This window comes from Pseudochaenichthys georgianus, unplaced genomic scaffold, assembly GCF_902827115.2.
Source record: "Pseudochaenichthys georgianus unplaced genomic scaffold, fPseGeo1.2 scaffold_545_arrow_ctg1, whole genome shotgun sequence".
Classification (NCBI taxonomy): domain Eukaryota; kingdom Metazoa; phylum Chordata; class Actinopteri; order Perciformes; family Channichthyidae; genus Pseudochaenichthys; species Pseudochaenichthys georgianus.
This window is the reverse complement of record NW_027263106.1, coordinates 38,607-55,000: the sequence shown is the minus strand read 5'-3', so window position 1 is coordinate 55,000 and position 16,394 is coordinate 38,607. Positions and strand designations below refer to the sequence as shown.

General features: G+C 45.8%; 2 protein-coding genes across 2 annotated transcripts; both read right to left on the bottom strand.

The window, feature by feature from the left end:
- Positions 1 to 5,110: 5,110 nt before the first annotated feature.
- LOC139433511 (uncharacterized protein in mobD 3'region-like) lies at positions 5,111 to 5,476 on the bottom strand. The gene has a single exon (XM_071202546.1). The coding sequence runs from the start codon at positions 5,474 to 5,476 to the stop codon at positions 5,111 to 5,113; it is 366 nt and encodes a 121-aa protein (XP_071058647.1).
- Positions 5,477 to 6,095: 619 nt separating this feature from the next.
- LOC139433510 (uncharacterized protein in mobD 3'region-like) lies at positions 6,096 to 6,506 on the bottom strand. Its single transcript, XM_071202545.1, has one exon. The coding sequence runs from the start codon at positions 6,504 to 6,506 to the stop codon at positions 6,096 to 6,098; it is 411 nt and encodes a 136-aa protein (XP_071058646.1).
- Positions 6,507 to 16,394: the final 9,888 nt, after the last annotated feature.

Below are 16,394 nucleotides of genomic sequence, written 5' to 3'. Positions count from 1 at the left end.
TTCTCAAGACCGATACCGATAACTTCCTGCTTCTCAAGACCGATACCGATAACTTCCTGCTTCTCAAGACCGATACCGATAACTTCCTGCTTCTCAAGACCGATACCGATAACTTCCTGCTTCTCAAGACCGATACCGATACCTTCCTGCTTCTCAAGACCGATACCGATAACTTCCTGCTTCTCAAGACCGATACCGATAACTTCCTGCTTCTCAAGACCGATACCGATACCTTCCTGCTTCTCAAGACCGATACCGATACCTTCCTGCTTCTCAAGACCGATACCGATAACTTCCTGCTTCTCAAGACCGATACCGATAACTTCCTGCTTCTCAAGACCGATACCGATAACCGATAATAATATAAATATATATATATTAAATGTACCTGTAGTTTTTGCACACCTGGTTAAATGATGAACTAGCCGACTGAATCCTTTATCTTCGACGAGGGAGAAAGGCTGGTCGTCAAGCGCCATCATTTCTACGATGAAGTTAGAGATCCTTTTAGCCCCGGGGTCGTCTCTGGCAAACGTCTTGCCTTTTTCAAAAGCCTCGTCGATAGGTCAAAGCCCCGGTGCCTTTGCAGCTGGCTTTGGATTCGCCGCTAGTTTAGCAGCGCAGGCGTCTTCGTACGCTTTGAACACACCATCGTAGCCATGGCGATGTTTCAGGTGACTCATCAGGAAGTATTATAGCTCGTTGCCTTCTTCCCTCCTCGTGGAACTTCTGCATGTGTTAATACAAATAGCAAGCGAACTATCGAACTCTGAAACTTTGAAATAGTCCCATACTACCGACGACATGTTTGTTTGCTGTCCTGGCTTCACGGCCGTTTACGTCACAGCCAGGCACGAGTTAGGGAGCGCTGGATTTGTGAAGAACTCCCCTCTTCCTAAACCACTAACACCACAGTACTGGCAACACGGGAGGAGCCGAGTGAAAAACAAGCGCCCCTCATCCAATCACCCACACCGCAGGACTTCTTTCTTTTTTTTACCCAAAGAATATATTGTATATTATCGGGGCTATTAATACTGTTATCGGGTTTATCGGGATGACGTCATAATTCCTAATATCGGACCGATAATTATCGTGCACCACTAATTATAGTCAAAGTCAACTTTAGTGTCAATCTTCCAGTTTGTGTGTACAGACTGAGATCGAAATACCGTTTTCCCACAATCCCGAATACAAAATACAAATACATATTAATTGCGAGTTCATTCGACCCTCTCTGATCTGAAGCCCTTGAGTCTGTCTGCCTCTCCAACCCCTCACTTCCTGTGTGGAGGGAACACACGGACAGATGGCAAGGACGTTGTTTTGTGTGTGCGTGTGTGTGCGTGTGTGTGTGCGTGTGTGTGCGTGTGCGCGTGTGTGCGTGTGTGTGTGTGCGTATGTGTGTGTGTGTGCGTGCGTGCGTGTGTGCGTGTGTGCGTATGTGTGTGCGTGCGTGCGTGCGTGTGTGCGTGCGTGCGTGTGTGTGTGTGTGTGTGTGCGTGTGCGTGTGCGTGTGCGCGTGTGTGTGTGTGTGTGTGTGTGTGTGTGTGTGTGTGTGTGTGTGTGTGTGTGTGTGTGTGTGTGTGTGTGTGTGTGTGTGTGTGTGTGTGTGTGTGTGTGTTTCAGTGAAAGCCACAGACAGCAGACTGTATAGCTTCCGGAGGGTAAACATCAGTGTTCTCATGAGAACGTGATCTTCTCTGTTTTGTTTTCTAGAAAATATATTTTTATTTTCATACAAAATGTGTTTTAAATCAAAGCTTCTGATACATTTGAAGCTACTAGAGGAAGTAAAGCAAGTCTGGGTTGCTCCGTCTGTTCACACATCCATGCACCATCGACGTCAGACGAAGCCCAGTAACCCTAACGAGTGGAAACACTACTCTAGTGATTTTATCATTTAAGTTTCATCACTTTCAACGTGGGTTTGTCGGCTGACAGTTTGTTCTAGAGAGGGATGAAACAATGCCTGCTGCAAAGAGGAGAGTCTCCTCTTTGATAACATGTCATGTTTCATTTCAAAGTGTACGTTTCGGGAGAATTATGTGAGAAATATGCCGAAAACAAACTACATAATATACAGGTGGTTTTCACATGGTCCAATCTTTGTCTTTTGAACGTCTTTTTGAACGTCTTTTCCCATCCTAAGCTTTCCGGTATAAAGACAAAATATGATGTGTTCATGTGTGTCAGACAACGTCTCTTCAACTCTTTGCTTCCTCGACAACGTTTTAAAAATGTAGAAATGTATCATCAATAATTACAAATGTCCTTTAAACATTGGACACATGCATCCCAGCTGTTAACAAGCTGCTGCCTTTTAAATGCATTTTTTTTCCAGCTGCAACAAGTTGAAGTGTATTCCTCTTGTCAACATGAGTGTACATCGTCACCTGGTGGACACACACAGGAACTGCAGCAGCGCCTCTGATGGAAGAGCCCTCTGATGCTAACATATATATCACCGCTGTGACGGGGCTCTATTTCTCCGTTCAAAAAACACTGGCCTAGTCGGTTGGGTTAAGCTCCAAAACTTTATTTACAGCAACAAAACAAAAAACGGAACCAGCACAATTTAAACAACAAAATAAAAATCCAAAACAGGCCGTCCATCACTCATCAGAGTAGACATGCTCTGGTGTTGCCTTCTCTGCAACATTCTTCCGAGTCCTCCTCCTAGGCCAAACCCGTCCATTTTGAACCCATAGCCCCTCCCACAGGCTTACCGTCAACAGGTGACGCAATTACCTCAAACCACATTGTCAGCATAAAAACATCCGACCCAAACATAAACAGGTTAACCACCTCTTAACGTAATCATTTAACAAATTAACAAACACACAATAAATAATAAATGGCATGGTTCCCTTTTAGGAAGAGAGCAGGAAATCGTTGGTGTGTGTGTAGTGTGTTGTGTGTGTGTGTGTGTGTGTGTGTGTGTGTGTGTGTGTGTGTGTGTGTGTGTGTGTGTGTGTGTGTGTGTGTGTGTGTGTGTGTGTGTGTGTGTGTGTGTGTGTGTGTGTGTGTGTGTGTGTGTGTGTGTGTGTGTGTGTGTGTGTGTGTGTGTGTGTGTGTGTGTCAGCTGTCAGTGGCGGAGTCGGTCACTCGGTCACACATACGAAGGCTGGGCCACTCGCACTGTAAGACCGAACAGTAGCTTCTTGAAGAATATGGGTTGGACTGTTTCCCATACATTATTTTATACTTTTATACTTTAAAAAAATATATCTGGATATTTGTCAAGGCCTTAGCACTGTTTAATTTATTTTGTATTGAAAAGTTAGTTATTTGCTATAATTTATCTATATTGTTTGGTAAAGTTTATGTCAATTAATAAAACAGTAATTTGGATTTAAATTGTTAAAGTGCTTTTTAATGTTTAGTCAAAATGTCAACTTGGGGGTTTTGAGTTACAGTTAACTAAACATGTCGATGTAATCGGTTTTAACAAACGTTTTAAGTATTCGACATTCTGTTTTGAGGACTAGTCAATTGAAATTCTTTATTCATATTGGGGTTTAAAGATAATACAAATATTTAAGTTAAATCTACCTGATTTTCATATCTACAAAATAGCTAGTTGAAGAGATATGAAAATGTTTAAGTTAAAGATACTTGATCTTTGTATGTACAGTGTTAACAAAAATTATTAGTTTAGATAACTTAATATATCCATGTTTCTTTAACTTAAAATAATATGTTTGTGTCACTTAAAAATTACTAGTAAATATAACTCAATTGATAAGATTATACTTTTACTTAAAACATTTAATTTAAAGTACTCAAAAAGGTCGATGTAATCAGTTTCAACAAAACGTTTGAGTTCTATTAACTCAGGTTTTACAGTGCAGCACTCGAGGAGACGGATATTACCTCTTAAGTCTTTAGATTATTTTATCGTCATTACAAAAATACAAGCACAGTGTAACGACATTTAAGGCGGGTCTAACCAGAGTGCAAAACAGTCAGTTATACACAATTATCAGAAGTATGTACAAAATAAATGATAGAAAAATAAAGGTAAATAGATGGGAAATAGGAATAAATACACAGATAATAATAAATACAGTGAATACAGAATTGCGCTTCAGCACACGACAACAACTAGGCGGTGTGGGACAGCGTGGGGCTCATTGACAGCGGTCTGACTGCTGAAGGGAAGACGCTGTGCGTAGTCCTGTGGGTTCTACCCGGGAGGCTGCGGCAGCGTGTCCCAGAGCGGGCGCCACGTAGCGGGACACACGGTGTACGGTCGGGGGGGAAGAGTCTCTGATCATAGGCTATGGAGGGGAGTGGCATCTTGATGATGCGTTGAGCGATCTTCATCACCCTCTGCAGTGATTTCTGGTCCTTGACCGTACCGTGCCGTACCGTGCCGTGCCGTGCCGTACCGTGCCGTGCCGTGCCGTACCGTGCCGTGCCGTACCTGGGAGGATAGGCGGAGGTTTGCCAGTTTCCTCAGGAAGAAGAGGACACGTTCAGATATAAGTGAGCCAAATGAATCAAATGTAGGTAAATGTTGCTTAATCAGCGTCCATCACATCAGCGTCCATCACATCAGCGTCCATCACATCAGTGTCCATCACATCAGCGTCCATCACATCAGAGTCCATCACATCAGCGTCCATCACAACAGCGTCCATCACATCAGAGTCCATCACGTCAGCGTCCATCACATCAGCGTCCATCAGCGTCCATCACAACAGCGTCCATCACATCAGAGTCCATCACATCAGCGTCCATCACGTCAGCGTCCATCAGAACAGAGTCCATCACATCAGCGTCCATCACATCAGCGTCCATCACGTCAGCGTCCATCAGAACAGAGTCCATCACATCAGAGTCCATCACATCAGCGTCCATCACATCAGAGTCCATCACATCAGAGTCCATCACATCAGAGTCCATCACATCAGAGTCCATCACATCAGCGTCCATCACATCAGCGTCCATCACATCAGTGTCCATCACATCAGCGTCCATCACATCAGAGTCCATCACATCAGTGTCCATCACATCAGCGTCCATCACATCAGAGTCCATCACATCAGCGTCCATCACAACAGCGTCCATCACATCAGAGTCCATCACGTCAGCGTCCATCACATCAGCGTCCATCAGCGTCCATCACAACAGCGTCCATCACATCAGAGTCCATCACATCAGCGTCCATCACGTCAGCGTCCATCAGAACAGAGTCCATCACATCAGCGTCCATCACATCAGCGTCCATCACGTCAGCGTCCATCAGAACAGAGTCCATCACATCAGAGTCCATCACATCAGCGTCCATCACATCAGAGTCCATCACATCAGAGTCCATCACATCAGAGTCCATCACATCAGAGTCCATCACATCAGCGTCCATCACATCAGCGTCCATCACGTCAGCGTCCATCAGAACAGCGTCCATCACATCAGCGTCCATCACATCAGCGTCCATCACATCAGCGTCCATCACATCAGCGTCCATCACATCAGAGTCCATCACATCAGAGTCCATCACATCAGAGTCCATCACATCAGAGTCCATCACATCAGAGTCCATCACATCAGCGTCCATCACATCAGCGTCCATCACGTCAGCGTCCATCAGAACAGCGTCCATCACATCAGCGTCCATCACATCAGTGTCCATCACATCAGAGTCCATCACATCAGAGTCCATCACATCAGAGTCCATCACATCAGAGTCCATCACGTCAGCGTCCATCACATCAGAGTCCATCACATCAGAGTCCATCACATCAGAGTCCATCACGTCAGCGTCCATCACATCAGAGTCCATCACATCAGAGTCCATCACATCAGAGTCCATCACGTCAGCGTCCATCACGTCAGCGTCCATCACATCAGAGTCCATCACATCAGAGTCCATCACGTCAGCGTCCATCACGTCAGCGTCCATCACATCAGAGTCCATCACATCAGCGTCCATCACAACAGAGTCCATCACGTCAGCGTCCATCACATCAGCGTCCATCACGTCAGCGTCCATCACATCAGAGTCCATCACATCAGCGTCCATCACGTCAGCGTCCATCACATCAGAGTCCATCACATCAGCGTCCATCACAACAGAGTCCATCACGTCAGCGTCCATCAGCGTCCATCACAACAGCGTCCATCACATCAGAGTCCATCACATCAGTGTCCATCACAACAGCGTCCATCACATCAGCGTCCATCACGTCAGCGTCCATCACATCAGCGTCCATCACATCAGCGTCCATCACATCAGCGTCCATCACATCAGAGTCCATCACGTCAGCGTCCATCACATCAGCGTCCATCACAACAGCGTCCATTACATCAGCGTCCATCACGTCAGCGTCCATCACATCAGAGTCCATCACATCAGAGTCCATCACATCAGAGTCCATCACATCAGCGTCCATCACATCAGCGTCCATCACGTCAGCGTCCATCAGAACAGCGTCCATCACATCAGCGTCCATCACGTCAGAGTCCATCACATCAGAGTCCATCACATCAGAGTCCATCACATCAGAGTCCATCACGTCAGCGTCCATCACATCAGCGTCCATCACATCAGAGTCCATCACATCAGAGTCCATCACATCAGAGTCCATCACGTCAGCGTCCATCACATCAGCGTCCATCACATCAGAGTCCATCACATCAGAGTCCATCACATCAGCGTCCATCACATCAGAGTCCATCACATCAGCGTCCATCACATCAGCGTCCATCACATCAGCGTCCATCACGTCAGCGTCCATCACATCAGAGTCCATCACGTCAGAGTCCATCACGTCAGCGTCCATCACATCAGCGTCCATCACATCAGAGTCCATCACATCAGAGTCCATCACATCAGAGTCCATCACATCAGCGTCCATCACATCAGAGTCCATCACATCAGCGTCCATCACATCAGAGTCCATCACATCAGCGTCCATCACATCAGCGTCCATCACATCAGAGTCCATCACATCAGCGTCCATCACGTCAGCGTCCATCACATCAGCGTCCATCACATCAGAGTCCATCACATCAGCGTCCATCACGTCAGCGTCCATCACGTCAGAGTCCATCACATCAGAGTCCATCACATCAGAGTCCATCACATCAGAGTCCATCACATCAGAGTCCATCACGTCAGAGTCCATCACATCAGAGTCCATCACATCAGCGTCCATCACATCAGAGTCCATCACATCAGAGTCCATCACATCAGAGTCCATCACATCAGAGTCCATCACGTCAGAGTCCATCACATCAGAGTCCATCACATCAGAGTCCATCACATCAGAGTCCATCACATCAGCGTCCATCACATCAGAGTCCATCACGTCAGCGTCCATCACGTCAGCATCCATCACATCAGCGTCCATCACATCAGAGTCCATCACATCAGAGTCCATCACATCAGAGTCCATCACATCAGAGTCCATCACATCAGAGTCCATCACATCAGAGTCCATCACATCAGAGTCCATCACATCAGCGTCCATCACATCAGAGTCCATCACGTCAGCGTCCATCACGTCAGCATCCATCACATCAGCGTCCATCACATCAGAGTCCATCACATCAGAGTCCATCACATCAGAGTCCATCACGTCAGAGTCCATCACATCAGAGTCCATCACATCAGCGTCCATCACATCAGAGTCCATCACATCAGAGTCCATCACATCAGAGTCCATCACATCAGAGTCCATCACATCAGCGTCCATCACATCAGCGTCCATCACGTCAGCGTCCATCACATCAGAGTCCATCACATCAGAGTCCATCACATCAGCGTCCATCACATCAGAGTCCATCACATCAGAGTCCATCACATCAGAGTCCATCACATCAGCGTCCATCACATCAGCGTCCATCACATCAGCGTCCATCACATCAGAGTCCATCACATCAGCGTCCATCACATCAGAGTCCATCACATCAGCGTCCATCACATCAGAGTCCATCACATCAGAGTCCATCACATCAGCGTCCATCACATCAGAGTCCATCACATCAGAGTCCATCACATCAGAGTCCATCACATCAGAGTCCATCACATCAGCGTCCATCACATCAGAGTCCATCACATCAGCGTCCATCACATCAGCGTCCATCACATCAGCGTCCATCACATCAGCGTCCATCACATCAGCGTCCATCACATCAGCGTCCATCACATCAGAGTCCATCACATCAGCGTCCATCACGTCAGCGTCCATCACATCAGAGTCCATCACATCAGCGTCCATCACAACAGCGTCCATCACATCAGAGTCCATCACGTCAGCGTCCATCACATCAGCGTCCATCACATCAGCGTCCATCACATCAGCGTCCATCACATCAGCGTCCATCACATCAGCGTCCATCACATCAGAGTCCATCACATCAGCGTCCATCACAACAGCGTCCATTACATCAGCGTCCATCACAACAGCGTCCATCACATCAGAGTCCATCACGTCAGCGTCCATCACATCAGCGTCCATCACAACAGCGTCCATCACGTCAGAGTCCATCACAACAGCGTCCATCACATCAGCGTCCATCACGTCAGCGTCCATCACGTCAGCGTCCATCACGTCAGAGTCCATCACATCAGCGTCCATCACGTCAGCGTCCATCACAACAGCGTCCATCACGTCAGAGTCCATCACAACAGCGTCCATCACATCAGCGTCCATCACATCAGAGTCCATCACATCAGCGTCCATCACATCAGAGTCCATCACATCAGAGTCCATCACATCAGAGTCCATCACATCAGAGTCCATCACATCAGCGTCCATCACATCAGCGTCCATCACATCAGAGTCCATCACATCAGCGTCCATCACATCAGAGTCCATCACATCAGCGTCCATCACATCAGAGTCCATCACATCAGAGTCCATCACATCAGCGTCCATCACATCAGAGTCCATCACATCAGCGTCCATCACATCAGCGTCCATCACATCAGCGTCCATCACATCAGCGTCCATCACAACAGCGTCCATCACATCAGAGTCCATCACATCAGAGTCCATCACGTCAGCGTCCATCACATCAGCGTCCATCACAACAGCGTCCATCACATCAGAGTCCATCACATCAGAGTCCATCACGTCAGCGTCCATCACATCAGCGTCCATCACATCAGCGTCCATCACAACAGCGTCCATCACATCAGAGTCCATCACATCAGAGTCCATCACATCAGTGTCCATCACATCAGCGTCCATCACATCAGAGTCCATCACATCAGCGTCCATCACAACAGCGTCCATCACATCAGAGTCCATCACGTCAGCGTCCATCACATCAGCGTCCATCACATCAGCGTCCATCACAACAGCATCCATTACATCAGCGTCCATCACAACAGCGTCCATCACATCAGAGTCCATCACGTCAGCGTCCATCACATCAGCGTCCATCACAACAGCGTCCATCACGTCAGAGTCCATCACAACAGCGTCCATCACATCAGCGTCCATCACGTCAGCGTCCATCACGTCAGCGTCCATCACGTCAGAGTCCATCACATCAGCGTCCATCACGTCAGCGTCCATCACAACAGCGTCCATCACGTCAGAGTCCATCACAACAGCGTCCATCACATCAGCGTCCATCACATCAGAGTCCATCACATCAGCGTCCATCACATCAGAGTCCATCACACCAGAGTCCATCACGTCAGCGTCCATCACAACAGCGTCCATCACGTCAGAGTCCATCACAACAGCGTCCATCACATCAGCGTCCATCACATCAGAGTCCATCACATCAGCGTCCATCACATCAGAGTCCATCACACCAGAGTCCATCACATCAGAGTCCATCACATCAGCGTCCATCACAACAGAGTCCATCACATCAGAGTCCATCACATCAGAGTCCATCACATCAGCGTCCATCACAACAGCGTCCATCACAACAGCGTCCATCACGTCAGCGTCCATCACATCAGAGTCCATCACATCAGAGTCCATCACATCAGAGTCCATCACATCAGCGTCCATCACAACAGCGTCCATCACAACAGCGTCCATCACGTCAGCGTCCATCACAACAGAGTCCATCACATCAGAGTCCATCACATCAGAGTCCATCACATCAGCGTCCATCACAACAGCGTCCATCACAACAGCGTCCATCACATCAGCGTCCATCACGTCAGCGTCCATCACAACAGAGTCCATCACATCAGAGTCCATCAGATCAGAGTCCATCAGAGTCCATCACGTCAGCGTCCATCACGTCAGCGTCCATCACGTCAGCGTCCATCACATCAGCGTCCATCACATCAGCGTCCATCACATCAGAGTCCATCACGTCAGCGTCCATCACATCAGCGTCCATCACATCAGAGTCCATCACATCAGAGTCCATCACGTCAGCGTCCATCACATCAGCGTCCATCACATCAGAGTCCATCACAACAGCATCCATTACATCAGCGTCCATTACATCAGCGTCCATCACGTCAGCGTCCATCACATCAGCGTCCATCACAACAGTGTCCATTACATCAGCGTCCATCACGTCAGCGTCCATCACATCAGCGTCCATCACAACAGCATCCATTACATCAGCGTCCATCACGTCAGCGTCCATCACATCAGAGTCCATCACATCAGCGTCCATCACGTCCATCAGAACAGCGTCCATCACATCAGAGTCCATCACATCAGAGTCCATCACATCAGCGTCCATCACATCAGCGTCCATCACGTCAGCGTCCATCACGTCAGCGTCCATCACGTCAGAGTCCATCACGTCAGAGTCCATCACATCAGCGTCCATCAGCGTCCATCACAACAGCGTCCATTACAACAGCGTCCATCACATCAGAGTCCATCACGTCAGCGTCCATCACATCAGCGTCCATCACAACAGCGTCCATCACGTCAGAGTCCATCACAACAGCGTCCATCACATCAGCGTCCATCACGTCAGCGTCCATCACGTCAGCGTCCATCAGCGTCCATCAGTGTCCATCACATCAGAGTCCATCACATCAGCGTCCATCACATCAGCGTCCATCACATCAGCGTCCATCACATCAGCGTCCATCACATCCATCAGCGTCCATCAGTGTCCATCACATCAGCGTCCATCAGCGTCCATCACGTCAGCGTCCATCACGTCAGCGTCCATCACGTCAGCGTCCATCACATCAGAGTCCATCACATCAGCGTCCATCACATCAGAGTCCATCACATTAGAGTCCATCACATCAGCGTCCATCACATCAGCGTCCATCACGTCAGCGTCCATCACGTCAGCGTCCATCACGTCAGAGTCCATCACGTCAGAGTCCATCACATCAGCGTCCATCAGCGTCCATCACATCAGCGTCCATCACGTCAGCGTCCATCACGTCAGCGTCCATCACGTCAGAGTCCATCACGTCAGAGTCCATCACGTCAGCGTCCATCACGTCAGAGTCCATCACATCAGCGTCCATCACATCAGCGTCCATCAGCGTCCATCAGTGTCCATCACATCAGAGTCCATCACATCAGCGTCCATCACATCAGCGTCCATCACATCAGAGTCCATCACATCAGAGTCCATCACATCAGCGTCCATCACGTCAGCGTCCATCACATCAGCGTCCATCAGCGTCCATCAGTGTCCATCACATCAGAGTCCATCACATCAGCGTCCATCACATCAGAGTCCATCACATCAGCGTCCATCACGTCAGCGTCCATCACGTCAGCGTCCATCACATCAGCGTCCATCAGCGTCCATCAGTGTCCATCACATCAGAGTCCATCACATCAGAGTCCATCACGTCAGCGTCCATCACGTCAGAGTCCATCACATCAGCGTCCATCACATCAGCGTCCATCAGCGTCCATCAGCGTCCATCACATCAGAGTCCATCACATCAGAGTCCATCACATCAGCGTCCATCACATCAGCGTCCATCACGTCAGCGTCCATCACATCAGCGTCCATCAGCGTCCATCAGTGTCCATCACATCAGAGTCCATCACATCAGAGTCCATCACATCAGCGTCCATCACATCAGCGTCCATCACATCAGCGTCCATCAGCGTCCATCAGTGTCCATCACATCAGAGTCCATCACATCAGAGTCCATCACATCAGAGTCCATCACGTCAGCGTCCATCACATCAGCGTCCATCAGCGTCCATCACATCAGAGTCCATCACATCAGAGTCCATCACATCAGAGTCCATCACATCAGCGTCCATCACATCAGAGTCCATCACATCAGAGTCCATCACATCAGAGTCCATCACATCAGCGTCCATCACATCAGAGTCCATCACGTCAGAGTCCATCACATCAGCGTCCATCACGTCAGCGTCCATCACATCAGCGTCCATCACATCAGCGTCCATCACATCAGAGTCCATCACATCAGCGTCCATCACGTCAGCGTCCATCACATCAGCGTCCATCACATCAGCGTCCATCACATCAGAGTCCATCACATCAGCGTCCATCACATCAGAGTCCATCACATCAGCGTCCATCACATCAGAGTCCATCACATCAGAGTCCATCAGAGCTCTCCAGGGGGTTTCAAGTATTGTGTTGGCAGCTCGTTCCTTACAACAGAAGCCTCAGATTGATTATCATAAGAGGACATAGGAAGGTGTATTTCAAGCGTGTTGTAAACATAAGTTATTGAGATTTGAAAAGTGAGCTAACTAACACATGAACACTACGGTGTAATATCTGTTCAGGTCTGGATTTCAGAAGTGCAATATAAGCGTGATATGCTCACAAAGCGGATTCAGAAGGTGACATGTTAACGGTGTGTGTGACGGAGTGACCTCGTTGAGGACGATATGAAGCGGCTGTGAGAATAAGGATCATCAAATGTAGACAAAGAGCAGCTCTGTGTTTGACGTGTGGAACCAAAACGTGAACTAGCATCTTCCTCATGACTGAAATATGAATCTACAGCTCGTCACGTTCACGATTTGTCACGCAGTTCAGGTGACTGGAGACAAGGAGAGACAAGAGAAGATGTCATTCAGACGTTTCAGCTGAAGTGTTTGATGTCAGACAACAGAACAATGTGACCGTGGAAAGGACTGATATTTAGGATCAGTAATGATTTTATTGTTAGGAAAACCTGCCTTTCGTGAAGCAGATCGGCCTCGACAGCAACTGGAACACACGAGCACAGTTTAAAACCTGAGCTGTTTCAGTTGAACACGCAGTTCAGCTCATATCGGTTCACCTGCTAAATTAAAACCAGAACAAGTGAAGCAGAGAAAGTGGAAACCTCAAAGCAGATGCAGGCGGGAGACGATTCACACGAACAGCTGATCCACTCAGAATTTGTATTAAGTCTGAATTTTTTTCAAAAAGTTAGATTTTAGAAAAATAAGTTAAAAAGTGAAACATTTTTGTAAATGTTTGTAAAAAGGTGAGATTTATTATTAAAAGTCAGACTTTTGATCATAAATTGTCCAAATGTATACAAAAAAATCAACATTTTTAAAGAAAGTTTTTTCCAATTTCCAATTTCCACCATCATATCCTGTTATATAGGTTTTTACTGTATATATATATTTATTTAAAGCTCGGCCGGAAGCTACTCAACGGGAAGCTGTTGGCACCTGCTCATGTGGATAGTTATGTAAATTGTAATCCCTGTAATGATGCTGCAAGATGTCCTTTTGTTGTTCTGTTTACGTTGTTATGTTTCCTGTGGAACTACTTGAGCAGCTCTGCCTTGAAAAAGAGATCAATGATCTCAATGGGATTCACCTGGGTGAATAAAGGTTTGAAATGAAATGAAACTGTAATCCTGACAGTTATCCAGCAGCCAGTCAGACAACTCACGTGTTCCTATATGTTCATCAGAAGCAGCATATAGTCTGGCGTCTAGGCTCAGCCTGGAGACAGCATCACTCAACACACACACACACACACACACACACACACACACACACACACACACACACACACACACACACACACACACACACCACACACACACACACACACACACACACACACACACACACACACACACACACACACAACACACACACACACACTGTCATGTGGAGAGAGTGTGTGTGTGTGTGTGTGTGTGTGTGTGTGTGTGTGTGTGTGTGTGTGTGTGTGTGTGTGTGTGTGTGTGTGTGTGTGTGTGTGTGTGTGTGTGTGTGTGTGTGTGTGTGTGTGTGTGTGTGTGTGTGTGTGTGTGTCTTGGGGGGGGGGGGTCTGGGGGTCATGTAAAGCTGTGGAGATTTAAAGATGTGTGTGAGAACAAACAAAGCCATTAAACCATTTGGGAAAGACATTAATCCTGTGTGTTCTTCCTGTGCTGCCAGATCCCTGTGTCCCTGCTTCCTGGGACACACGTCAACAACAACAACAACAACAATAACCCTTCAACTACGTCAACAAAGAAACACAAAGGACTTTTTATTTAGATTATTATGGATCCTTTTTTCTTCGGTCACTGAAAGTATTCGCTGTAATTGACAGACCATCTTTTGAATATGTTGTGTTTCGATTCGATTTCTTCTGATGAACGAATTAACTGAAAATCTCTTTCTCGTTTCTTACAAACCTGATTCCATGAATGTGGTTATTTTTCTTTCTCGTGACTTGAACACCTCTTTTGAAATCAAAATGTTCTTGTTTTGATATTTATTACAAATGTTCTTTATATTTACATTATAATTATTTATTTTTCTTAATATCTTTAATACGTTTGTTATAATTTTGTTGTGACAATTTTACATATTTATTAATATTATTATTTAATTTTTGTATTTTTTGTATGTGTTTTTATTTATTTATAATACTAATATTCTTATCTTTTGGAATTCTGTCGTTCTCCATGCACTCATCAACCTTCATTTCTCAGTTTATTCATAACTTTTTTTAATTATCTAAACTATTACAATTCATCATTACATCACCATTATTTGATAAACATTATGAAACGTTTACCCTAAAGCCCTCGCACAACGGGACACACAAAGCCCAGCTTGTCTCTGATTGGCTACGCTGCGAGCGGTAACTCTTGTGACCCGGTCTCTAATAAGTTTAATATTCAACAAAACTGTCTGTATTTCATGTGTTTCCTCCGGTCTGAGATCTGTCAAGGTGAATTAATGTGTGACCCAGTGGGCTTCTAGAAAAGGGATAGGGGTTAAAGGACTATTTTAATGTTTAATAAGCTTAGAAGCTGAGCAAAGTGTGGATGTTAAAATATCTCATTCATTATTAATACTGTTTATTTGTTTTTTATGTTTTTTTGTAATATCTATTGTTATTATTATTTATCAGTATTCATTTAACATTTTTTATTTTATATTTTGTAGTATTATTATTAATAATTTAAAAATGTATGTTTGCATCATTATTATTAACAATTTTATTTTATATTTTTTATTATTATTATTATCGTTAATTTAAAAATATTTATTTTATATTTGTTATTATTTATCAGTATCAATTTAACAATTTTCTTTTTTACTGTTTTTTATATTTTTTTAATGTGTAATTATTATTATTATTATTATTTTCCAGCAAATCTTTGTTATTTTTAGCAGTATATTTATTTTATTACAAATATTTTAGTTCTTATTTTTGTGATGTTGTCTTTCTTTAGACCAGGGGTGCCCAACCAGTCTGTGCAATAATCATGCTGTCTACTCAGCATCTTGATATGCCACCTGTGAGGGGGGATGGGTTATCTCGGCAAAGGAGAAGTGATCACTATCACACATTCTTTCAGATTTGTGAACAATATTTGAGAGAAATGGTTATTTTGTGTTTATAGAAAATGTTTTAGATCTTTGAGTTCATCTCGTGAAAAAAGGGAGCAAAAACAAAAGTGTTGCGTTTATATTTTTGTTCAGTGTATATTATTGAGGGAGAATTGTCCGGGGCTACAGAAAAAAGGCGACGCCACTGGTAATGCGCCTGGGTGGGACGGCATCCCCCCAGAGCTCTATTTGACCTTCTGGGACCTTTTGGGCCCGCATGGTTGAATGTTCAATAGAACGGGGTAGTTTTGCCAGAGATGTTAATACAGCTCTTATCTCTTTACTTCTAAAAAAGGATAAAGATCCATCTGATTGTAGCAGCTACAGGCCCTTAAGCCTACTTGGTGCCGATCTTAAAATGTACGCCAAGGTCCTGGCTTGTCGCCTACAGAACTTTATAACATCTCTAGTTCACTGTGACCAAACCGATTTCATAAAAGGTCGCCTAGCCTCGGAGAATCTCAGGCGATTGCTGCACATCATTGACGCTGGCAAAGATGATAAAACGCCAGCGGCTGTATTATCTCTGGATGCTATGAAGGCTTTTGATAGGCTAGAATAGTCATACCTATGGGCTATTAGGCTATTACCTATTAGGTAAGGGGTTCATCCATAAGATCAACGTACTTTATTCTGCCCCTTCAG